This window comes from Setaria italica, chromosome I (genome assembly GCF_000263155.2).
Source record: "Setaria italica strain Yugu1 chromosome I, Setaria_italica_v2.0, whole genome shotgun sequence".
NCBI lineage: Eukaryota > Viridiplantae > Streptophyta > Magnoliopsida > Poales > Poaceae > Setaria > Setaria italica.
In genome coordinates, this window is record NC_028450.1 from 12,197,390 (window position 1) to 12,223,324 (window position 25,935).

At 45.0% G+C, this 25,935-nt stretch overlaps 1 protein-coding gene and 2 pseudogenes across 1 annotated transcript; all 3 read right to left on the reverse strand.

Annotated features, from left to right (window-relative positions):
- Nucleotides 1-6,325: 6,325 nt before the first annotated feature.
- On the reverse strand, nucleotides 6,326-9,788 carry LOC101786369 (annotated as a pseudogene).
- Nucleotides 9,789-12,672: 2,884 nt separating this feature from the next.
- Nucleotides 12,673-16,746, reverse strand: LOC101755732 (annotated as a pseudogene).
- Nucleotides 16,747-21,151: 4,405 nt separating this feature from the next.
- LOC101786754 (protein DETOXIFICATION 16) lies at nucleotides 21,152-24,577 on the reverse strand. The gene is made up of 8 exons (XM_004952216.3): nucleotides 24,272-24,577; nucleotides 23,635-24,179; nucleotides 23,443-23,529; nucleotides 23,302-23,358; nucleotides 22,939-23,177; nucleotides 22,256-22,374; nucleotides 22,062-22,148; nucleotides 21,152-21,975 (listed from the first exon to the last, which is right to left on the reverse strand). The coding sequence occupies exons 1-8, from the start codon at nucleotides 24,494-24,496 to the stop codon at nucleotides 21,820-21,822; spliced, it is 1,515 nt and encodes a 504-aa protein (XP_004952273.1). The 5' UTR covers nucleotides 24,497-24,577; the 3' UTR covers nucleotides 21,152-21,819.
- Nucleotides 24,578-25,935: the final 1,358 nt, after the last annotated feature.

Below are 25,935 nucleotides of genomic sequence, written 5' to 3' on the forward strand. Positions count from 1 at the left end.
GCGGTAAGGGTCGTCGAGAATCAAGGAATCAATGGTGACGCAAGGAACACGATTTAGACAGGTTCGGGCCGCTAGATCGCGTAATACCCTACGTCCTGTGTGTTGGTTTGTATTGATGTATGTTCTGGTCTTGAGGATTGTTGTTTGAGGGGGGTCCCTGCCCAGCCTTATATACACGGGAGGGCAGGGTTACAAGTCTGAGTCCTAGTCGGGTACTATTACAGAGTTCTACTTGGTATGGTCCCGAGTAGTTTTCCATAAACATACAAGACTAGTTCGAGTAGGATACGCCCATCCTTGTTCTGATCACGTCCGAGTACGTCCCTTAGTGCGCCGTCCGAGGCCTACTCGTGGGTCTGGGGAGTAGTCCCGACAGGAAGCGACACGGAGTATGAAATATGTAACTGCATGGATGTACCCCTACCCATTTCTTATGGATTTGAACTTGTTCTCTCTAAGACCTTAAGTATTGATGTATGAACTTGCATTATTGTATTCTGGTATGGATGTACCCTTACCCTTTTCTTATGTTGGCGGTTAGTTACAAATAATAAAGTCGAATCCACATTAATAAAGTCTTACAAGATAATAAAGTCTAATCCACATTCATAAAATCTTACAAGATAATCAATAAGTCTTACAACATAACTAATAAGAAATATTAATTTATCCTTTAACGATTCTTCCTTCACATTCACTATGTAACCATGGCTTTATGGAATTATCAATACTTGCTTCAACACGTTTGATTCTTCGTTCATGGTCTTTGAACATGTCCAGTTCCTCATACTGATTGTAATCCTCAATGTCCACTACACCTTCAAATCCAAGGATCCTTTGTTTTCCATAGATGGCAATGTGCTTCTTTGCATTTGTAGGGTCAGTTATGTATAATACCTATGTGACACGCTCAGTGAGTATCCATGGGTGATCTTTGTAACCTACATTGGCTAGGTCTACAAGTGTCAACCCATAATTGTCATCTGTAATGCCATTCGGGTGTTTGACCCATTAGCACCGAAAGACGGGGATCCAGATATTCTCTCCATAGTCAAGTTTTCATATTTTCTCTATGAAACCGTAGTAAGTTATGTTCTATCTGGATGTATCAATTGCCTCTATGCTAACACCACTATTTTGGTACGCCATGCTTTTGTTGTCCTTTACAGTGGTATAAAATGTGTATCCATTAATTTCATATGCTCGCCATGAGGTGACATTGCTTGATGGGCCAAACGCCAACCTGGTCAATCTTACTTCGTCTGTGGAATTTCCTTCAAATAGCTGCTCATGGTCCTTCAACCATGATGGGAAATGATGCTTTTGCTCTTTGATGATCCAATCCTCCGAGCGGCTATTGCTTTCTCCACATAACTCATTTAGGTGTTGCTCGATGAAGAGCTCCACTATTGCGAGCTGTTGTAGAATGCTTGAATGTGCTTTCTCCAATTGCTGGTTGTCCTTATGGATAAATCTTTTCATTCCAATGGTACCACTCCCGGACAATCTCTCCTCGTGTCAAGATTCTAGTAAACCAATAGCTCTTTTATCTTTTATGTAATCTATGCAGCAATCAATACTCTCTTCTATATAGTAGCTCTTGATCATGCTGCCCTTTGGAAAGGTCTTATTTCTCATGTATACATTGAGAGTCGACATGAACCGTTCGTATGTCCACATCTGATGGAAGTACGTAGGCCCTAGTTCAGTTATTTGCTGGACCATGTGGACCATGAGATGTTCCATGATATCAAAAAAGGACAATGGGAAGCACATCTCAAGCTGGGCCTGAGTTTCCAACACAAATAGTTGAAGCCTAGCCAACTCGACACAATTGATCACTTTTTGCGAAATCACGTTGAAGAAGTAACACATCCGTGTGACCATCTTAACGAATATTGGTTTGATATCCCGGATCGCAATAGTAAGAAAAATTGTGATCATCACATGGCAATTATGAGAGTTATAGCCAGCAAGCATCATGTCCTTCAATGAGACTAATGACCGGATGTTGGATGAGAATCCGATCGGCACTTTCAACCCGCTCAAGCACTTGCACATAGCCAATCTCTCATCTGGTGTTAAGTTCTAGCTAGCCGGGGAAGGTATTGCTTACCATTAGGAAGTTCTTGCGGGGGAGCTCTGGCCTGATTTGAAGGTCAACCAGATCCTTATGTGATTTTAGTCCATCCTTTGCCTTGCCTAATAAGCTCAAGAATCCGATGGTGCTATCGAACACATTCTTCTAAAGATGCATCCCATCAATGGCATGGCGCACCGCCAGCTCTCGCCAATATGGCAAATACTTAAAGAAGATACATCTTCTTAAACGGCACATCGGCAATGTCTGTAGTTTCAGCCTACTTCCTTCCTATTTTTGAATTATCAACACCACCTAATGACTGCTTACTGAGTTTAAACATTTCAAATACTATTCTTCCCGTAGCTGGTTGTGGAGCAAAATCATTCTCATTGGTGCCAGAAAAAATTCCTTCATCCTGCGGTATTTGTGCATCTTCAATAAGAAGAGCCTATGCCACATGGACACTATCTTCATAAATCCCTTAAAGTACACATATAATGTTTTATCCAAGCAAACTTTAGATGTTATCTTACCTTTTACCTGACTTGTCAGGGAAAATGCTCATGTCTGTACTCATCCCACATCTGAACCCCATCTTCCCAAAGCTTATGCATATCTTCCATCAGTGGCTCAAGGAAAACATCTATCTCAATGCCAGGTTGCTTCGGGCCTTGTATGAGAATGGTTAGCAAAAGAAACTTTCTTTTGTGACATAGCCATAGGGGAAGGTTGTATATGGTCATCAACATTGGCCATGTGCCGTGTGTGCTGCTTCTTTCACCAAACGGATTCATGTTGTCTATACTCAACGCGAACTGTACATTCCTTTTTTCATCTAAAAACTCTGGATGATTGGCATTGAAGGTCCTCCACTGGTGAGCATCGGAAGGATGTCGAAGCTTTCCGTCAGCCTTTACTGGGTGATCAGCATGCCAAGTCATCAGTTCAACGGTCATTGGGTTTGAGAACAAATGGTTCAGACGGTCCACCACTGGCAAGTACCACATCACCAAGGTAGGGACTCTGCGCTGAGTCGTCGTGTCAGTACCTATATAGGACTCGTCCTCCACTTGAGCACCAGCACTTTTCCTTGCACCCTTATTCCTCTTATTCCCAATGGAGGAACCGGCATAGTCCTCACAGAAATCGGCATTACTTTTGTAACGGCTAGCATCGCAATTTGGACACTTTTCCAATGTTGCGTACTCATTGCGGCACAATATGCAGTGGTTCTTGCACACATATATTCTTTACACACTCATGTTCAATGGATTGATAATCTTGTTTGCTTCGTATGTGTTTTTTGGCACAAAGTTAGGCTTCGAGAGCAATTTGCCCAGGAGAGTGGAGATTGTTGAAACTATTATCTGACCAGCCGAATTTAGCCTTCAGGATCAGAAGATGAAGGATGAAACACAAGATTGTCCACTCTTCCCAAAGCCCGATCCTTTGCTGCCTTATTAAGTGTCTTAACATTTTCTAACCCTTTAGCACTCCCTAGCAACACTTATGGTTCAATGTGGCGAAACATGTCCTCCATATCAACATCACGTTTCTCGTCCACCTATGGTTCCACACGCGTATCTATTTGATCACCATTTTGATCTCCACAGTCATAATCATCATCCATCATAACATGATCATTTTCGTTTGCATCATCACCACCTACTTCATCATAGTCAGTGTTGATGTCTGTGTTGTTGAAAGTACCTCCTGCCTCACCATGGTGGGACCAAATTGTGTATCCATCCACAAAACCTCACTTTATTAAATGTCTCTTGATGACATCAATATCCTCCCATACAATATTATTGCTGCAGTCAAAATACGGACAACGTATTTGCTTTGTCTTGCAACTGCGAGCGTGCTTCTCCGCAGTCTCGACAAACTTCAATACCTCTGACATGAATATATGCGAATATCTCCATATGCCATACATCCATACCCTATGATCCATCTTTAAGTACTACAACAACAATTCTATGTTATATTAACTAATTTAATGAGATATGGGTGCAATAATCAATAAGTATGAAGAAAAATAATCAAAACTAATTCTATAGTAAATTAATCATACTCAATTCTATATTACATTAAATGAAACTCAATTAAACTATGGATGTAATAACTAATAAGTAGGAATAAAAAAATCAAACTCAATTATATATTATTTTCAATCAACCTCATGAATTAAAACTATGGATCTAATAAGTAGAAAACATATAATCAAACTCAATTCTATATTACATTAAAGTGACAAACATAGCATTGCAATGGTTATAATATGATCATAAAATTTTATTTACAAAAATTCTCCATCTCTAATTATTTTCTCTCTCTTCCCTCCTCTCTCTTCTAGGTCTAGATCTAGATCTAGATGACAACCTAATGAAGCTAGAAATGATGGATGCAAGTTGAAAAAGAGGGTTGGAATAGCACAAACTCACCTTATATAGCCACCTCCTCCAAAGAAATCAAGAGCAAAACCTTCCCCCTTAGATTTGGTGTTTTTGGAGCTTTTCCCGAGCTCCTCTCGGGCAAGCTCCAAATAGAAGGTTAGTTGCGGAAGAAGTTGTCCATGGCCTTATCTGGGCGGGATCTGTGCTGGCGGGTGCTTATGTCACCCACCAGCACAGTGGCATCTCTGCTGACGGGTGCTCCCGCGCCGGCCCAGGGAAGCTTTGTGCTGGTGAGCGCCAATCACGCCCGCTAGCACGCTAAATTTTCTGAGCCAGCACAAATCAATTCTGGCATAGTAGTAGGATGGAGTTGGAGTGAACTCTTGTATCTTGTTTTTTTAAATATAATATGAGACCATTATTGTAACCATAATGACATATAATGATAGACTCCTAACAACACAGTGTAGAAACATGGAGAGACTAGTGTTATAAATGATTTTTGTGAGGAGCATCGTAGTCATGATCTAAGAATGTAGGTTTCGATCAAACTTCGTCAACAAATATCAAGTTTTCAGTATCATCTGGTATGCTCGTCTTAGTAGATCTTGTAATCCCTCCTTTGGTGCTGGAGGTTAGCGGGCAGGCTATTAGCAGGGGCGGATCCTACTCCACAAATTAGGGGGCTCATCGTCTCATTCTCCTTCTTCTTCCTCCTTCCTCTGTTTTCTTTCTTCTTCTTCCTTCTTTTCTCTCTTTTCTTTCTTCTTCCTCCTTTTCTTGTCCCCCCTTCATCCATGCTTAAAATTTCTAGGGGGCTACATTGGATCTATGAGGGTAGGGGCCTAGGGGGGCTCCACCCCCAACCCCATGTTGGATCCGCTCCTGGCTGTCGAGATCAGGCAGAGCAGAGTGTTTCAGTTATTAATTCACTCGCCATTCGGTTAAGCAAAGAGAAGACACAGTATATCGGCGTCCAATAAACGTTTCAACTTCATGGATGCCATTCATTTCACATCCCACGGCTAATATTCATTTACTTCGCCCCGCCGTTTTCATCTATATTTGAGGACGTGGAACAATTATTCTCTGTTAAAGTTGTTTTACATTTACTTTTACTCCTGAGCCTGCTTTATTAGCTCAAGGACCCAGTCTGTAAGGAATCATCAAAGAACAAGAAACCCTAACTATTATCTCTATCTTAGCAGTAGTAGTATTTCAGCCTCTATGTGTATCTGAACCCCGTTTATCCTCCGTTAATTGCTACTGCTGTTGCTACTGAATCCACGTTTTTCCCCTTTGTTCTTGGCTCGAGTTCCACTTCGATCTCCGAATTCTGGTCCGGATCTGTCTGATCCTGACACGGGCAGCATATTGCTAAGAGACTTTGTCTACCCCTCAAGTTTTGAATATGCTCATGTCCTATATGAGTAGGCTCGCTTGGAAACAACGATGTGGTTGCTCTTGCAACCAGCTCGTAGATTGGCGCAATAATATTTAGGGATACTTAGCACATCCTGACAAACCATAGGGACCTAAAGTATTTTGCAATGTCAAGCCAGCTTGAACCAAACCTTATGCGCCTAAACTACTTTGTACATGTGAGGACCAAAACAACAACCTAAATGAACGTACTGTTTAATAGAGGCAAATGACAACGGTATGCTTCCTTTTATTATTCTTCTTATACATAAGCATGACGGAGTCGGAGACCCAAAAGTTCTTCAGCATATCACCGAGAGATACGTAGTCATCATTTGTTTGCACCCCCTTAGTTTTAAAATATATGATATTTATGACAAACTAATTAGTTAAAGAAAATAGTTAGCTTGTCATTATCAAAAGTTCAAAACCCAGTATTATAAACTGACATAGTATTGAAATATTATTACATTGTTGAACCTGGACCGTCTGAAGATAGGCCACTGGTAATCATAAAGAAAAAAGATAGGCCACTAGTGTGCATACACCCACCCGCTAGACAGGGGACCAGGGTCGTGGCTAAACAAGAGTGCTAACCGAGATATACTCCGTATGTTTGTAGCAACTGTTACAGTAAATGAAGAGGTAAAACACCTGTTGTTTAATAAGCCTACGGATATGCCCGTAACTGGTTGTTTAATATAATTGCAGATGTCTTTCTTCTTGAGCCAAAAAAAGGCATTCTGTTTTGGTAAACACAAAAGGTAGCTCAAGTTCTACTACAATTATTTCAAATAACCATCATTGCTAGCAACTGGAGCAATAGGACCAACATAATCCCTTCTTGCCTCAATGGTTTTCTCAATCAAGCGTATTCCAGACAGGACATCATTCATTTGTTTGCTCACTGACATTTCATGTTTTGCCATGTATCTACCAGAAGATTAGAGCTGAAAACTCCGTCCTTTGCCCTCAATACCTGGAAACCCAACTAACAGCTCTGAGAACAAGTTGAGGGCAACTAAACAAATTTGATAGAATCTTAAACATATATATATGCTTACTTCTCCGTTCCAGTTGGTACAAATGGAAATCGATAGAAGCAGGAGCATCTGCACCACCAATCCGCATAGGAGTCCAAACCAGAGCCCCTGTTGAGAGTGTAAACCCGGATTGTATTTTAAGATCCCTCTTTTCATAAACGTCTCATGTTTACACAAGGAAGTAATAACCAAAAATAATATTACCATTCCTCCAAGATGGCATACAAAGGCGAAAAAGAATGCAGCAGGGATACCAGCAACATAATAGGCCACAAGGTTGATCACAGCACCGAGCTTTTGCCGGCCGCAACCCCTCACGACACCTACAAATTAAAGTAGAGCCATATGTTATCAATGTTCTAAATTTGACTCTCCACCAGTAGGCATATATTAGCTTAAGTTCAATATAATGCCCCAATGATGTTTAAAGAGAAAACTCCTGGGAGCAGTTCTAAGCATCTTGTACTTGTTTACCTGTACTAGGACATTATGTTCTATGGTTTCTATGGGCATCAAATGTACCTATTTGTTTATTTGCTCTATGGTCCAAAATGTGTGTATCTTGTTTACCTGAAAGAACAGTCTGCAGGCCATCAAACAAGATGCACACTGCAAGGACAGGCATCACTCTAGCAGCGTACTTTGCCACATCCTCGTCGTTGCTGTATGCATACCCCAGTAGATTCCTTGCCAACACCATCAGAATCCCTTCTGAGACACATACTGAGAATGCCAAGAACATGACAACCTGAGTTGCCAGATGAGCGACATGGGGTCGGCCAGCACCATGCTCATTTGAAACACGTGTGCTGTATAGAAATACGATGTGAAAAAAATAATTATGCACTCGGTGATATGTATACTAAAAGACAATTGTCTTCAGCATCTTTTGTTCAGACTTCGGAATGACCTTAAGGCTGCACCAAGTCCAATTGGCACCATTGATGCAAACGTGATAGTGATAGTGTGCAGGCTGCAAGAATCACAGCAGTCAGAGCAATCCAAGAGCAAACAAGGAGGGTTGCTAGAAGTGAGCACCAATTTTCACCAGATGGACAGCACAGCAGTTTCAAGCTTTGGACTGGGGAGAAGACCAGCGAGGAGCACCAGGAGTTCAAAGGACCACCACTCCATGCTGTAGTCAGTTTTATATAACAATGGCAGTGAGGATGATCAGTCACATAGGAATTGCATTGCATCAAATGTTCCCTTACCAGACCATGGCAGCAGATGGCACAGCAAGCTTCAAGAAGCCAGGGATACCACGGAACGCCTCACCAGAAAAGCCCGTCCAGGTGGCCTTGCAGGATGGTGAGAGCCTGATGTAGAGCGCCATCAATGACAGGTTAACCAGGTAGGAGACGGCATTGGCTAGAGCCACGCCTTTGCTGCCCAGACCGAGCCTGTTCACCAGCAGCCAGCAGACAGCAGGGTGGCCCAGGCCCCAGGGCTGCGGTGCCAGAGCACAGCATCACCGGCAGGACGAGCCTCTGCATCTGCAGGAAACGGACATGGCACTGCATTGTACGAACACGAACAGCGATGGGATCAGCCACCGGACATAGCTCCCCGCGGCGGTGGCGATCTCCGGGTCCTGGACGCACCAAGAGAGGATCTTGCTGGCGTAGGCCCACAGCACGGCGACCGGGATGCTCAGCAGAGTGAGCACAAGCACCGCTCACTGCTTGTGCACGCCGAGGAGATGGTGCTGTCCCGCACCAAACGCCTGGCCGCACAGTGTGTCGAGGCCGGTTGCCATCCCCGCCTGAAAAAGGTCGCCGGTTGCCCTCGATGAGTATTCAGTATCATCGGAAGTGAACAAAATATACATTTGAGGGCCGGGATGTTTACCAGCACGCATAAGCCTGTGACTGCGGCAAAGGAGGTGGCAATGGAGACGCTGGCGAGCTCAAGCTTGCCGAGGTGGCCGACGAACATGATCGAGATCATCTGGGTGATGTTCATCAGGAGGTACCCGGCGACAAGTGGCCCGGCCAGGTACAACTGCGTTTTCACTTCACTCCAGAACGAGCCCTCAGCGTGTGCTTCGACCCTTTGCTCGGTGTCCTTCACAGTGAGGAGCGGCGCTTCCATGCTTCCCATCTTGTTTCACTGAGTGAGAAACTGAGGCAGCAATGGCGATTGAACCAGAATAAAATCTGATTCCATCTTCTCCAAATTGAGCTAACTATTTGGTACATGTGGGAGTCAAAAACAAATACCTTCCTAAGACCTAATCCATTTATCATGCGCAAAAGACAATAATGGTCGTCGTTAGCAGAGGTTCCAATGATTATGCATTTTCAATAAAAGAGAAGGTATAGTCCTAAACTATTCCGGACAGTACTATACAATCATCGCTCATGAAGTCAGCAAAGCATTATTCAGATTGCCAAGTTAACCTGGGTTTGTTTTTTTGGAGCCATGGCAGGAGACTCGAAATGCTAGAGCGCTGCTGCCGTCGTGGGCTCAGCCAGTTCGGTGTAGTCATGCCCGCTCCTGCACGCCTCTCCTTCGTGGCTGCTGGATCCGGCCGTGATGCCGGATCCTGATTTCTCCGTCGCCAGGATAAGCCGCGCGCAGGTGAGGACGGCGGCACAGGAGGCAGTGCGCGGTGGGGTGAGGAGCAAGCGCAGGCGAGGGGCCATGCCGCGGTGGCAGCGGCGATGCAGGGCGTGTGCGCGAGGCTGCGCGCACGACGTGGCAGGGGCAGCAGCGCACGGCCTAGTTGAGAGATGGACGGGGTGCAGCAGGATGGACCGGTGGCGCCGGGAGGAGAAGCGGCAGCGGGAGGCGCAGGTAGCGGCGGAGGGTGAGCACGGGAGAGCGCAGCGGCGGCGGAGCGTGAGGGATTCCAAGTTGGAGCCGTAGGATCGCTTCGCTGGTACGAATCTCAAAGCTGGGCGGGCTGTGGTGGGCCGGTGGTTTTTTTTTTGAGGGGATGGTGGGCCGGTAGTTGGGCTGGCCAAATGGAGGATTGAGATAAATGGGTTGGGCCAGGTGTGAAAGCCGGGCCCAATAAAAGAGGGATCCTATATAGCTTCCGGTAGTTTTTTTAACTTGACTTACCATGTTTGAGATTCGTGCAATCATATCTCAACAGTACAGCAGCCGGAGGTGGACCAGGCAGCAAACGCGCATGCATGCACGGACCGAATGGCGCAGGTTGACCAGGCATGGTTGTTGTGGGTGTTTCTTTTCCATTTCAAACTTCAAACTACTTTTTCCCCCAAACCGCAAATTCATTTTTGAATCCATTTAAACTACTGTATTGGTAAGAATTAATATAACATAATAAGATCCAATATGAATATATTTTGTTATCTTAAAAAATCAACATTTTGGATGATCTATGTCAATTTTGCTACTTCAACATTTTCATATTAAATGTTGAACTAGTTTATTTGAAATAAACTTAGTTAAAATGTTGAGTGCACTAGTTTGATATTTTGAATATATGAGAACACAAAATCTTTCGAAAAAAATTATAAATAATAGCGCACATTACCTACCTGTAGCCTCCTATGTGCTATTGGAGTCTGCTGTCCTGCAGCATGCAGCCCACGGTTGCTACTGCATGCATGCCAGGATATGTAGTGGATAGCATAGTTGCTAGGTCGTGGTAAGCTATACAATGGAGTTTAATAGGCTCTAAGTTGTGACTCCTATCTGGCTTTCGGAAGGCAGATAGGAACCCCAATCCGGACGGAGGAGACAGATAGAGCTCAAGAGGGTTTCTAAAAAGAAGTTTTTAAAATAGTTTTATATTTTATATTTGAGTATTCTTGAACTTCGGTTTTTGAAATGTGACAAGAGGGTCAGTTTCCCCATCAAAAATAATTTGTATTACTTTTGAATAACCAGATGGTGTTCTTTAGAAACTTAGCATTTTCCCTCCCTTTTCCCTCAAGCTTAATTTCTCTCAAACATATATAGTAGTGCAGATCGGATAGGAATTAGCCAAAATTAATGTCAAATTTAGTTAAGCTAAGAAAATACTCCAAAGATAAATTACTTTGCGGATGCCACTTGTCATAAGAAGTCTCCATAGTGTTAGAGAAACAAGGGAGAAAATGGAATGATTGCAACGATACCAGGTCCAAGTGTCATTATTGCTATATTCTCACGGTTAGATAAAGAATGAAAACCTGCACAGTAGTTCTCACAGAAGTCAGGGGGAAGTATACTGTTTTATGGAAACATTAAAATAGCTTGGTTTCTACAAGAGTTTTTTTGACTATTTAATAACCATCATTGCAATTATCAGGTATACTAGTGAAGTAGTGATGAGGACATCACATGCTTGGATACAACCACATTAGTAATTTTTTATTCACGGGTGAAACAATTCTTTACCATGATTGTATTTGATACATTTGATGAATTGATGTTACACTATGATGTATGTTCGTTGTCAATTTCAGAAATACATACATGGATCAAAAATAGTGTTAAACACATATGGAAGGCATGAAGGACCAAAGAAGTAGATTGGGGGCTAAGTCCAAGTATTCCCAACGTCCTCCACCAGGCCACCACATCACTTTTGGCCTAAGGAAAGAAAGAGATCCAATCCAACATGTTTTGGGGCTAGATTTGGACTGCAGCTATGTGCCAACTTGCAATGGCCGCCACGACCTCATCCGGACTTTGTTTTGAGCGTTCAAGTACTCCTTGGAATTCTTATGAAGTCTAGTTTCATATTGGTCTAGACTCATGTCCAAATCTTTTCTGATGTGACTGCAATGACCGAATTACTACCAAGAGGTTTTCTGTCCAAAGGTGTTGCGTCACCTTATTTTGGCCCAATGGGCCGTGTATCAAGTTGGGTCCATTAGGGACACGTCCTAGGGTTGGAGCATACCCCAACACCCCCTGGTCATTCTCCTAGGTATTAATAAGGGTTAGAGCTGCCACAAACAGATTGGGTTTTATTTTGTTGAAAGTTTAGCCATTGCTACTTCCTTGTAGACACGTGTGTCGACTAGACCATCTGTTCTACTTGATCCAGAGCCCCAACTTTGTGAGTTCAGATTGGTTTTTATCTTCATATTTGAAATTGAGTTGCTTATTCTACTTGTTCTTACTTGTTTCTCGATTGCTTGCAAGAATTACCCTAGTGGTTTGGTTGATCGTGCTCCATAAGATCGCAACGACCTTTGGAGGTGGTGTATCGGTTGCTAAGGCGCATCATCCTTGGATGGTTGTCCATCCCCAAATTGAGTTATCCACCTTCTCTCATCGAAAGATCGGGATTCAACCCTAGCGGGTCGCCTCATGACTTCTTGAGCATTGTTCCCAACATCATATCATTCATTTGTCTGCTTGATGTTGTCTCATGTTCTCATATCTACGCGAAGATTAGGCCAGTCTCAGTGGAGGTGTCATGAGATTTCATAGCAATAAATTGCTGGACACATCAACATATTTACTGACTTGGCAGAGTTTTTATGAGGGGAGAGAAGAATAAAGTTTCATGGCCATGGCACTCCTTCGGTACAGTTACCAAAATCATAAAATTGGATCAAACACCCACGCTGAGACCCCTTTTATTTCATTCTATGACACATTTGATCATAACATTATTGAAGAATTAAATGTTACAGTTCGTCTATGAAATTGTGCAATGAAACTTTGCACTGAGAGTGATAATTTCATCTCATTGAAAAGCTGACATGGTAGTCTTAGTAATAATATGATGAAACTATTATTAGAGGTGAAAAATCTACCCTCTGCCTTCAATACCGGAAAACCCAAGTAGTAACTCTGAGAAACAGTACACAGGTGCTTGAGAACACCTAAACCAGCTAAGATTAATTGAACTTATTGTTACTTCTTCGTTCCAATTGGTGCATACGGAAACGGAGAGAAGCAGGAACACCTGCACCACCAGTCCGCATAGAAGTCCATACCAGCGCCCTGTTGAGAATTCAAACCAGGATTTCCATTAGGCCCGTTTGCATCCTTAAATTCCATTCTAAATATCATAATTTAGACATAAATTAATTAAGCTAATATATTTGTATGTGAAATATATTTATATATTATTATTGGCTGTATGGGAGAGATACTTATGTGCCGCACTTCTGCTATAGGGAAGCGAGTCGAAGAGCAAAGTTGCACATTAGAAACATAGCATGATGATCTATAGAATCAATTTCCATCTCCCACCCCCATAAATTTAAGATAGGCTTATATCTAAACTTTGGAAAGTTGTGGAATGCTACATTCTAAGACAAATAGTCTAATTCATTAAGTAGATTTCAATTCCTTTAAAATGAAGGGATCCAAATGGGGAAAACCCCTCCAGTTCAGTTATTCTCTAGGAAAATCAATGAAGAGGACGGATTGAATTACCATTGCTCCAAGATGGCATAGAAAGCCGGAAAAGAATGCTCCTGGGATGCCAACAATGTAATAGGAAGCAAAATTTATAATGACACCAAGCTTTTGACGGCCACAGCCCGTAATGACACCTAGAAAATCAAGTTGGACCATAAGCCATGTGATATCATTGTCCTGAAAAATTTGATGAGAGAGGTGAGCTGTTCACCACTCGGCAACATCATATCTAGGCTATAGAATCGTCTTGGGTGATTTTTCTTGTTCACCTGAAAAAGAGCATACTGCAGTCCATCGAACAATATGGACACGGCGAGAACCGGCATGATTCTCTAGCAGTGTACTTGACCAATTTCTCGTCGTTGCTGTAAGCGTACCCAAAAATATTCCTTGCCAACACCATCACAATCCCTTCGGATACTGAGGCTGAGAATGCCAAAAAGATGACCACCTGTTAGCCAGGCGGGCTGCCGCAGGCCCCCTTGCCAACACCATCACAATCCCTTCGGATACTGAGGCTGAGAATGCCAAAAAGATGACCACCTGTTAGCCAGGCGGGCTGCCGCAGGCCGTCGTGCACCAACCTCATTCGAAACACGCGTGCTGATATAGAAACTCGAACAGAATAGAGTATCATAGAGGGAACGGTAGTGTCAGTACTCAGTAATATAAAATACATTGTCAATGCTTCTATGGCGATCGGTGCCATCCTTCGGATTGCTGACCTCATGGAAGCTCCAAGTCCAACCATAGGCATAACGGCGAACGTGATAATGCGCAAGCTACAAAACCCCTAGCAGCGAGAATTGTTTGGTTCAGACCAGACAGAAACGATCTCCGGAGGTCCTCAGGCACGTACTAATAGGTGACCCAGGGTCGAGTTTGCAAAAATCGAGACCCTGTGCCAAACTCTAAAATGAGACCTACCTTGTAAAAAATAGGACTATAAATAAAATATATGATATATATCATAATAAGATATATCAAAAACTGTACCTATTCGACTCTTGCTTTCATAATCTTTACTTGAAGTACTTCATTCTTTTAGTGTTCCTTGAAATGAAATCTTCAATGATACGCTTATAATCAATCTTCTCCAACACTTCACTCTCAAGTGCTATTGTCGTCAAATCATTATCTTTGTTGTGTCATTATCGAACGCAAATATTGAAAATTCACTGAACCTGATTAGTATACCTGGAGACTTGATCGACGATCGATCACAATTCACAAAGTGTTAAATCCGGCACGTTCTAGTCTTCCAGATCGGTTCCTCCTCACCCTACCCTAGCGCCTCAATGCCACCGGGGCTGCGCAATCAGCCGGTGAAAATCAAAAAGCAAGTCAGCGCAATCGGTCAGGGCTGCACAATCGGCCGGGGCTGCGCCTGATGCCCTGTCGCCCTGACGTGGTGTCGCGGTGACGCCTCATCCGCTCGTCACCTTGATCCCGATGCCACGTCAAGGGTTGAAGCCTGGAGGGCGCGTGTGCACGCCTGACGCGGTGAGCCGGTGATGCCTCGATCCCGCTGTGGCGCTGCCGCGTACAGGGTTGAACCGCTGAAGCCTGAAGGATCAAAAGCCTGCTGCTGAGTGTTGACGGATGGGCTGAACAATGGATGGACAGGACTGTGGATGGATGATGATGGAGGACGGCCAGTCTGGTGGGCCCCTAAAATTTGGAGGCCCCGTGCTATCGCACAGGCTGCACTTCCCTACGCTCGGTCCTGAGGTGACATTTAGTACCGGTTAGAGCACCCAACCGGTACTTAAAAAGGGATCACCGGTCAGGATTTCTTGGGAAACTAGCCGTTAGATCTGGTACTAATACTCACATTAGTACCGGATCAAAAATCAACTAGTACTAAAAGCTGAACCAATGCTCAGTAGTGTCTGGATCCTGGCCGCACCACGCCAGGATCTCACCGGCGTAGGCTCAGACCGCCGCCACCGAGACACGGGCCAGAGCGAGCACCAGCATCGTCCGTTGCATATGGACGCCGAGCTGGTGTCGCTGCGCCGCTCCGAAGGCCTGCCCGCACAGCGTGTCCAGGCCGGCCGACATGCCTGACGAATTGACAACGGCAAGGTTGCGTTGGCAGTGAGCACTGGATTGGAGGGCAGATACGATGGGAGACACAGGGGGCAACGTGCAACGTGTTTACCAGCAAGCTGTAGCCGGTGACGCGGCGAAGGAGGCGCCGGTGAGCTCGAGCTTGCCGAGGTGGCCGACGTACATGACAGGCGATCTGGCCGACATTGACCAGGAGGTACACCGCGACGAGTGGCCCGGCGAGGCGCAGATGCTTCCTGACCTCGTTCCATACCAAGCTCCCAGCGCCTCCTCCGTGCTTCTTCTCGGCGGCTGCCAGTGAGAAGCGGCGCCTCCGTGCTATTGCCCTTTAGCTTCACTGCCGGAGAACCCAAGATTCAAGGCGGCAACAAATGGCTCCAATCCGTTGTTATATACTCTCTCCGTTCCAAATTATACAAACATCAAAACAACCTACAATTTAAAATGGAGGGAGTAGTTCACTGATCCCTTAATTAGAACTCACCATTTTCTACATGCGAGGATCAAAATGATATGTAGTGCGAAGGATAGCACGTTCCTTGTTAGCAAAGGTTCTAATGGTCATGATTTCATAAAGCAAAAGTTGGATCTAATCCTAAATTATTTGAGGCTCCCTCACTCGATGTTTTAGCCATCAGATCATCATCCAACGACTCACCTTCACCTTCCACCTCACTCGATTTTTTAGCCATCATATCATCATCCAACGACTCACCTTTACCTTCCACCTCCCGCCGGATGTGCTTCTTCGCCGCCCACCGCCCCCTCACCGCCCCCTCGTGCCTCCACCCATCCGGCTCGGGCGGGCTAGGGTCCCGTTGGAGCTCCGTGCCGACACCTAAAAGTCAAAAGGTTTCATTCAGCGTGGCTACCCATGTTACTCGGTCGGTTTTGAGAAATTGACCTCACGATGAAACCTGGTTAATTTTGTTGCTGGAGCCGCTACTCCACTATAGCATTTTTGTAAGCAATACTCCACTAAAAATTGTCTTTAATTAGCTAGACCCCTCCTCCTAACCAACATATCTACATCACGTACGGTTATTAACATGAGAGAACAAGGCCTGCTTATTGAATTGTAATAAGATACTTGCGAATTATTGACTGTTCTCCACCGGGATAGGATTCCTATATGTGTGCCATGTGCTAGCGCCGAAGTGAACGGGTGCAGTTGAGGAGGGACAGGGACAGAGATAGTAGCATCACGTGAAGATCATCCAAGATGTATTAACTAAATATATGATTCCTCCTAATGCCTCGCGTTAGTGCCTGCTGCCGTTTGTATTAACAAAGCCGTAGCCCTTAACGGTCCCGGCCCTAGCTTAGTTATCTTACAGGGTAATGATAGCTAACATCCAGATCCACATCCATGGAGAGTTGGCATGGCTGTCTCTCCCTTTGGCCGTTTAGTTTATAAAAGTCGATCCCTTTTCTTATGAACTTGATGTGATAAGATCAATATTGGAATTATGAAACAAGTCTAGATATACATTAGACACTGACTAATTAAGGTACAAAACACAGAGGTGCACAGGTGTCGTCCTTATCTTCTCCACACGCTTCTCTCAACGCGCGCACAAGTCCTTAGCGCGCAGCTAGCTGTTCCTCTTCTTCCTCCTCCTCCTCTCCCTCTAGCGCGGGTGGCCACCCCATCCTGCTTTGCTCCCCTCCCCTTTGCTCGCCCCTCACTGACAGTGAGGAGCGGCAGCGGGGCGAGGACGGGTGGCGGCGCGGGAGGGGGGGCCGGCGGTGGTGGTCACGGGCGTGGAGGGTGTGGGCGGGGGGCGGAGTAGAGGGTGGCGGCGGGGAGGAGCTAAGGACTGCGGCTGGGCGGACGTGGGAGCGTGCGGCTTTTTTTTTGAAATTTTTTTGTCCCGGTTGGTAACACCAACCGGGACTAAAGGGGGCCTTTAGTCTCGGCCCGGGACTAAAGGACACCTTTCTATCTCAAAAAATTTATTCCCAATGATTTTTAAGAGATTTAACCTCTACCAACCGAAACTAAAGTTCGCGCATTGCCTTACAAGGAAAGCTCGATCTTCATCACGCCATAAACGGACACGCATGCTTCATTTCCACGGGTCACACGAATGCATTCTAGTGTCCGAACGTTGACCCGCAAATGCTAATAAGCACCATGTGCCCCATTACTCGAATGACTACATGGTGCCCTGCACGCACCATTATTTTGCGAGCTACTAGACGAGCTTTGGCATGGCGCTCCAAAGTTTGAGGCTTGTTCATTTATTGAAAATACAAATTAAAAATAAAAAATGAAATGTCAAAAATACAATATAACATAACTTATCCATATCTTGCCAAATTAAAGTACATAATAATAAAAGTAAATAAATCATCCTAACGCACCGAAATGTAGTAAGCAAGGAAGACCCACTAAATGAATAGGAACATGCCCTGACATTTTCACTTGTATCTCTCAATTTCTTTGTAATTTGTAAAGGAGCTATCTAAGTAAAATGTGCTTGCTCACTATGGTGGGTCATCCCATTGTAGGTAATTTTTAACATGCATCCAAACATATGCAAAGTTATACAAGCAAATTTCAAAACCATACAAGTTATTATGTTTGCGATCTTGGATTACTGACTGCGCCTAATAAGTAGGCTTCAATAATATATATGTTTTTGAATAAGTGGCACTCTACCTCCCTCTCTCCCTCCGCCCTCCTCTCTCTCTCTCCCCCTCCCTCTCAGAGATCACTTGTAACCCATGACCACAAACAACATTGGTTATTCATAAACTACATTTATCCATATAGCATTTATCCTTTCATTCCTGTAACAATCCATCCATCTATAAAAAATACAACACATTCATCCATCCATGCATCCGTAGGGTATGACAAATAGGGAAATCACCTCTGCTCAGGGAGGTGCCAGGTTGGGGTCAGAGGAGGATGTGGTGCCGGGGAGGGGTTGAGGTCGAGGGAGGCGAGGCGCATTGGGTTGACATCCGGCAGAGGGGCATCCTTGGGGTGACAACACTCGCACATGTGATGTGGACATCCAGGAGGCCAACGCTGTGGAGCCGAGCAACAGATCTGGCAGCAGGTGCGGAGCTGACTTGTAGATCCGACAACAACGATGGCACATTGCTCCTTCAAAGCTAGGGTTAGGATGAGGAGAGTGATGGATAACATTTCGAGGACTTTGATGAGAAGCTTATAACTTGAGGCAAACACATAGGTAATGGGCAAAAAACACGTTACTATTATGGGTGTTGGTGATCGTTATAGATGCATTTTTAGTGCTATTTTGGTGTGTTTCTATATTGATTCTTATACTAACGTGCTACTTGGCATATGTCGTACATATATTTGGATAGTTTCGAATCAAGGTTGCCAATGTAGCACCACTTTTCCTTCCACCCGGCATTGGAGTCTATCAACTCGTAATCCAGATACTGGTCGCTTGCTATCTCCCGCATCTGGATCCCGACGCCTCCAACCAAGAGAGTATGATCTTTTGAGGGTTGAGGCTTCACACGGAAAAACTTTTGGAATAATTGAAAGTGCGGACTGATCTCTAGAAAGGCTTCGCAAAAATGAGCGAAGATTGCAGTATGGAGGATCCCACTGGGGTTCAGATGCACCAACTCCAATTTATAATAACACAGTAAACCTTGGAAGAAATGTGAAGAGATTAATGCAAGGTCTCGCTCAATGAAGTAGGCAAAAATTACCGTCTCATCGGGATAGGACTCCAAAGGGCAGGCGTTGCCATATGTAGATCGCCAATTGATGAAGTCTTGATCTTGGAGTAAATTGGTGGTTACAAGCACCTTGATATCCTCCTCCTTCAGAGTTGACTGCTTCCACGCACAGACAGGATTTGATGGTGCGGTCTAATCGGTTTTCCCATACTTGGGCGTCGGCAACTGCGGCTCTTTCTTCTTGCCAGATGTTTTCTTCTTCTCGCCTTTGCCCGATTTGGACACAACATCTTTCCTACCCATCCTTGATGTCATGAGCTTTTTTTGTCGCATACGCTTGGCGACTGCTTGGTGGGGGGAGGACGGCACTAGTGTTCGGAGATCAAACACTAGCGGCGGCGCTAGGGCTAAAGTGTGGAAGTTGGACAGGAAATGGCAAGGGTAAAACGAATGGGATAACTTCCCGCCATTATTTATCACAGCGGCACGGTAACAACAGTGAAAATGAAGGGATTTTGATTTAAAGGATCCTAGAATTTCGGACACATGATTGGCGGGTTACCTTTATTTCTGGAGGAGATAAGATTCCTTCTAGAGATGGTGATGTTGACCAAAGGTTAACTCTTTTACCCATCAAACTAGTCGGCTAATAGCTCGAGGGCTGTGTACCACGTGTCCATCGACAAAAAGTTTTTTCTCCGAGGTTTAAGGGGAAAATTATGCAAATTACAGATTGATCCTCAGCCTGATTCTTCGATTCAACCTAAGACTCGAGGGCTACTCCATATGTGGAGTAGCCTTTCGTTGTACTTCCATATAAAATTCAAGATCAAAGGATATGAGAATGAGTTAAATAAGGCTTGAGCACATTCTAGCCTCATGGCAGTTTTTGGGTACCTTCGAAGATTCAACCAGATGAAGTACTCGAAGAGCACCAAAAACTAGTCGGTGAAGTATGCAAAAGTACTCAGAAGTGCTGCATTTGACTAAAAAGTAATCGGAGGCTTGTCGTACATACATCTATGGGCCCACCAGAAGGTTTGGACAGTCCTAAATGTGGGGTTGGACGTCGAGACGCATCTAACATGGATACCATGGTGCAGGATGACGTAGTCTACATGGAAAGATAGGAACTAGTCGATGAGTAGGAAAGTATTTGTTGTAGTAATAGTAGAACTCCTCTAGTCATATCTGACTAGTATTCTTATAACCAACTGACCTGTAACCATGCTCTTAGCAATACAAGGTGAGGTAGGGACCCCCTCTAAAACAATCCAATCCAACTAACACACAGGACGTAGGGTATTACCAATCTAGCGGTCCAAACCTGTCTAAATCGTGTGTCTGCATTTACCTTCGAGTTCCTGATCTCAATGAGCCCCACTAACCAAAACACTACCTCGGGCACCCCCTCGATAGGTTGTCGGGTCTAAACACATAAAATATATCACGCATGTCTCATGTTTTAATTTGGAGCATGTTGTGAATTTACAAGAAAAGGGACACAAATAGAGATTTTTTCATACAAGGCTCACATGGACATGGACCGGGAACATTGCAAGTAAGCAACATGAGTAAGGTCATGTTTAGTTCACTCCAAAATCCCAACTTTGGCACTATGCAAAAAGAAGATTTCCCATCACATCAAACTTGCGGTACATGCATGGAGTACTGAATGTAGACGAAATCAAAAAGTAATTGCACAGTTTTGTTGTACTTTGCGAGACGAATCTTTTGAGCCTAATTAGTTAATATTTGGACAATAATTCATAAATACAAACGAAATGCTACAGTGTTGCTACAGTATTTTTAGCGCCTCAAAGTTGGGCAACTAAACAAGACCTAAGACGGGCACCAAAGCTGAGACTTTGACTCCATGCTTATCGACATGGGATCCATGGCAATAGGCATAGGTCCAATTCATGTCCAAACTCGATGAAATTAATCCCCAAGTTACCAATAGAAGAACAACCAAAGTGGCGATCAGAAACTCACGAACATTGAGTGGCAAGAATGGACTCGTGGTTACAATCGTTGCGAGATCCTAGAGAGATCGGTGTTCATTTTGGGGAGGACTCCTGTCATGCTATGAGGATGTATGTTTTGACTAAACCAAATCAACAAATATCATGCCTCTAGTATTGTTCATGATCTCGCATACATGATATTGACAGATCAATCATTGCTTCCCCACCTTTGTTTTTCTGACAAATCCCAGCAAGGACGTCCTGATATGTGTAACCTGTTTGCCCAAATTCATCCGACTTCTTCATTTGGTGGGCCATCGGATATTCTAGCTAGTAACGTGCACATTTACTTCCAGAAACTTTCAGACTTGGAGTAAAGCTCCGGTGAAAACTCCGGCAACCCCATCGGATCATCAGTGCCCCACCGGAACTTGCAGCGACCACTGTCTTCATGGATTTTTCTGGATTTTGACTATGTGAAAACCATGACTTGGATACCGCAACTTTGATACCACGAGTCCATGGATACCATAGAATAATTCTAAATTATTTTTAGTATGGTTTGGATCACTTGATTTTGATGATTAGCATCTTGCCATGATTTGGAATCCATCCTTGGGACCTGTACTTAGCAAGAATATTAGTCTCAATGATTAATTATAGTGCCACCAATCACTAAAATCATAATTAATGGCCTAACGGGGCAAGTTTCCTACAGCTTTTAGCTGGAGGAAATGCAACTAGTACATGGCACATGATGCTGCTTACCACTCAAGTATTATCAGTCCGGCTAACCTACATTATTACTGCGATCTACCTCAATTCGGAGCAGTACAATCCTTTGTCACCTCTATGGTTCTCCTAGCATCCTTTCCAACTACACTGGACGCATTTTCCTGATCCGTACAACCTGATGTTATCATGTGGTCGACAGGAATAGTAGAACTGAAAACTCGATCCTTTGCCTTCAATGCCTGGAAACCCAACTAGCAACGCTCAGAACATGGTGAAAAAAGAAGCTGATGAATGAAATGCATTGAAGCTCCAGACTTGGTTTTACCTCTTTGTTCCAGTTGGTGCATAAGGTGATGCAGAGAAGCAAGAGCATCTGCACTGCTACTCCGCACAAGATACCAAACCAGAGACCCTGCTCAGTTCGGACCAGAACTTCCTTTTAGCATGTCTTTAACTGTGAAACTAAAAGGAAATGGAAATGAAGTTATACCAAAGGAAATTGATGAGAAAGTATAATACCATTCCTCTGAGATGACAAACGAAGGCGAAAATGGATGCCGCTGGGATGCCAACGATGTAGAATGCAGAGAGGTTGATGATGGCACCAATCTTTTGCCGGCCACAGCCCCTAACTACACCTGCACATCAAGTATACGTAAATCATCTGGTGGTTCCATGGCACCTAAAAACTCCTTAAATGTTTAGAAAAGAACTATAGATTACTAGTAGCATCACCCAACAATGTGAGAAAATGACAAGTACATGAGCCCAGAATCTGAAATTCTGAATGCCTAAATGTCTGTACATCAGTACATCTTCTTCCCCCATCGCACTTTGTGTCCGCTTTCACGTGGGCATGAGCTGAAAGCCCAAAGTCTGAATGTCAAAACTTTTCTGTTTCTCTATTTTTTTCGTTTCAGGAATGATAGGTTTTCCTGTTTCTGCACAGTACAGAATCTTGCAGCACCTTATCGCCATGAGTTGGAATGTGCTGGAAAAGATCTGATTGTAGTTGTAGATGTGACCATACCATCTGTGTCCACTCTCCACCGGAAAAATGAGATGCGAAGACGAGATCATGGAGACAGGAGCATGCCGCAATCGACGCTCTAAAAGACACAGATAGATGCAGCTAGAAGTTTTACTATGCGATATGCGTATGGCATATCAACCACATGTGGCGTTGTGCTATATATATATACCTGAAAGAACACACTGCAGGCAGTCAAATAATGTGGACACCGCGAGGATCGGCATCAACCTAGCGGTGTACATGGCCACTTCCTTCTCGTTGCTGTAGGCGTACCCCAGTAGATTGCGCGCTAGCACCATCACAAGACCTTCTGATATGCCAAGGGAGAACGCTATAAGCATGACCACCCGCGTTGCTAGGCGCGCGGCCTCTGGCCGCCCTGCGCCAAGCTCGTTTGAAACACGTATGCTGCGCAGAAACAAGGGGGGAAATGTTTACATGCACAATGGCAATAACCACCATCACTAAGAACATGACTGAACATGTTTGAGAAATTCGGCAATATGATTATCGTCAAGTTCGGACTACTGACCTTACGGCAGCACCAAGTCCCATAGGAAGCATGAATGCAAAGACATAAGTGTTGAAGCTACAAGAACCATAGTAGCAAGCCTTAGATTAGATAGCAAACAGCAATGCATGTTCAACACAAGAGGCAAGTGTAGAATTTCACCAGATAGACATCACGGCGGTCTCCAGCTTTGGGTTTGGGAGAAGACCGGAGAGCAGCACCAGGAGCTCGAAGGACCACCACTCCATACTGCACATGTCACCGCAAGACACGCATGATGAGCAATGGCACTCATCCTTGATCCTCTCAAGGTACAATTGTATGGGATGGAAGGATGTGCAGTGTCTTCCTCACCAGACCATGGCAGCGGACGGCACGGCGAGCTTCAAGAAGCCGGGGATGCCGCGGAACGCCTCGCGGGAAAACCCCCTCCACGTGTCCTTGCAGGACGGCGAGACCCTGACGTAGATCGCCAGGACCGTCAGGTTGACGAGGTTGGAGACGGCGTTGCCCAGCGCGGCGCCGTTGGCGCCCAGGCCCAGCCTGCGCACCAGCAGCCAGCAGACGGCGACGTGCACTGCGGCGGTGGCGGCGGAGCTCACCATCACCGGCACGACGACGTTCTGCGGCTGCAGGAACCTGACGTGGCACTGCAGCTGCCCGAACAGGAACAGCGCCGGGATCATGCACCGGATGTAGCTCCCGGCGCCGGCGGCGATCTCCCGGTCCTGCCTGAACCACACCAGGATCTCGCCGGTGTAGGCCCATACCACCGCCACCGGGACACTCACCAGGGCCAGCACCAGCATGGCCCGCTGCTTGTGGACGCCGAGTAGGTGGCGCTGCTCCGCGCCGAAGGCCTGCCCGCACAGCGTGTCCAGGCTGCTCGCCATGCCTGTCTGATCGACAAGAACGGCCGCGTGACGTCACTTACGATCCGAAACGAGAAAGACTTATAAGTTGGTTTTAGTAGGGAAAAAAGGATGGTTACCAGCAAGCTGAAGCCGGTAACGCTGGCGAAGGAGGTGGCCAAGGAGGCGCTGGCGAGGGGCAGCTCGCCGAGGCGGCCGACGAACATGATGGAGATCGTCAGGATGATTTTCTGGAGGAGGAATCCGGCGGCGAGCGGTGCGGCGAGGCGCAGCTGTTTATTGACCTCGCTCAGCACCGAGCTCTCCCCGTCTCCTCCAACGGCACCTCCGCGATGATTCTCCATGGCCGCAAGTGCAGTGAGTAGACAAGAAGGAAGCAATGGCTGTGGACGACCTTGACCTCACTGATTGTGTCCATCTCCTTACTTTTGGTGAATGGGAGGACAAAAGGCATTGCTCCCTTGGATGGAAGTCAAAACGGCCTAGCCAAAGGACAAAGGGGGTGACTTGTTCAGCATCATGAATCCTCGCATGAAATTTGGGTGACTTGTCACATCACGTGTCCGCAAGTTTCCAACCAGTATGCGTTTTAGTATAAGGGTAGGCGCGGAAAGAAAGAGGTCATTGTTGTCGCACCCAGCTACAAGACTGGTGAATGGCGCATAAAGTTCCCTAGATCAGTACAAAGCGCGAAAGTCATGACATCCTGACAAAACCACACACGTTCACAAGTCGTCGGGGACAGAAAATATCAGCCGGCGTACCGGCCTGATACCCGCCAATAAATTCCCCTTGAATTTTTCTTAGATCAGTCTCAATATAGTACACAGTTTCCGAAAGCGTCTGTCGTCGTTACAATAAAATGAAATAGTATATCTCAAGAGCTTTTTTGCGTTACAATACTACTACTGTGTGAAAAAGACTAGTATAAAAATATTTAATGGTCAAGGTCAATTGTATACTATTAAAATCTTCACCTGTGATATGGTTAGTATACATGAGTAGTATAGTTCGTATAAGGGTATCACAATAAAACAATACAAATGGAATTATTATAATTTTACTGTAGCATAAGTTTAAAAGACCATTCCATTTAAATACACTAGTAGAGAACTCACCTTCCATGCGTCCCATTTTGTCCTGGTTTAAAGTTGGTCCGGGATAAAAGGTTCACCAACCGGGACTAAAGCTCGGTCACTGGTGGGGAGCTCACCAACCGGGACCTTTTATCCCGGTTGCAAAGGCGAGTGGAAAAAAAAGATCATGAGAGGCCTTTTATCCCGGTTTGAAACACCAACCGGGATACCTTTTATCCCGGTTTGTAATACCAACCGGGATAAAAGGGTCCCCAACAGGGTGGCTGAAAGAGGACTAAATCCCTCGAACCTTTTTATCCCGGTGTGTAATACCAACAGGGATAAAAGAGGGTCTTTTATCCCGGTTGGTGTTTCCAACCGGGATAAAATGGTCCCCACGAGTTAATACAAAAGGATTGCATCCCCTATATAGTCAAATGTGCTGTGTAGGTGGGATGGCAAGAAAGCTACGCGTGAGGCTAGAGGTTGTGGGTTCGAATCCCACGCAGCGTGCACGCGCATACTTCGCGTGAAAAATCGTGTGACTTGTGACTTGCGTCGTGGGGGGCCCTCCCGGGATTTCTTTTCTTTTTGCGGCGCCTGGCATGGTGACCTATTTTATCCTGGTTGGTAGTAAACGGGATAAAGGGGGTCTTTAATCCCGGTTGAGTGACCCGGGACAAAAGACCCCCCTTTTGTCCCGGTTG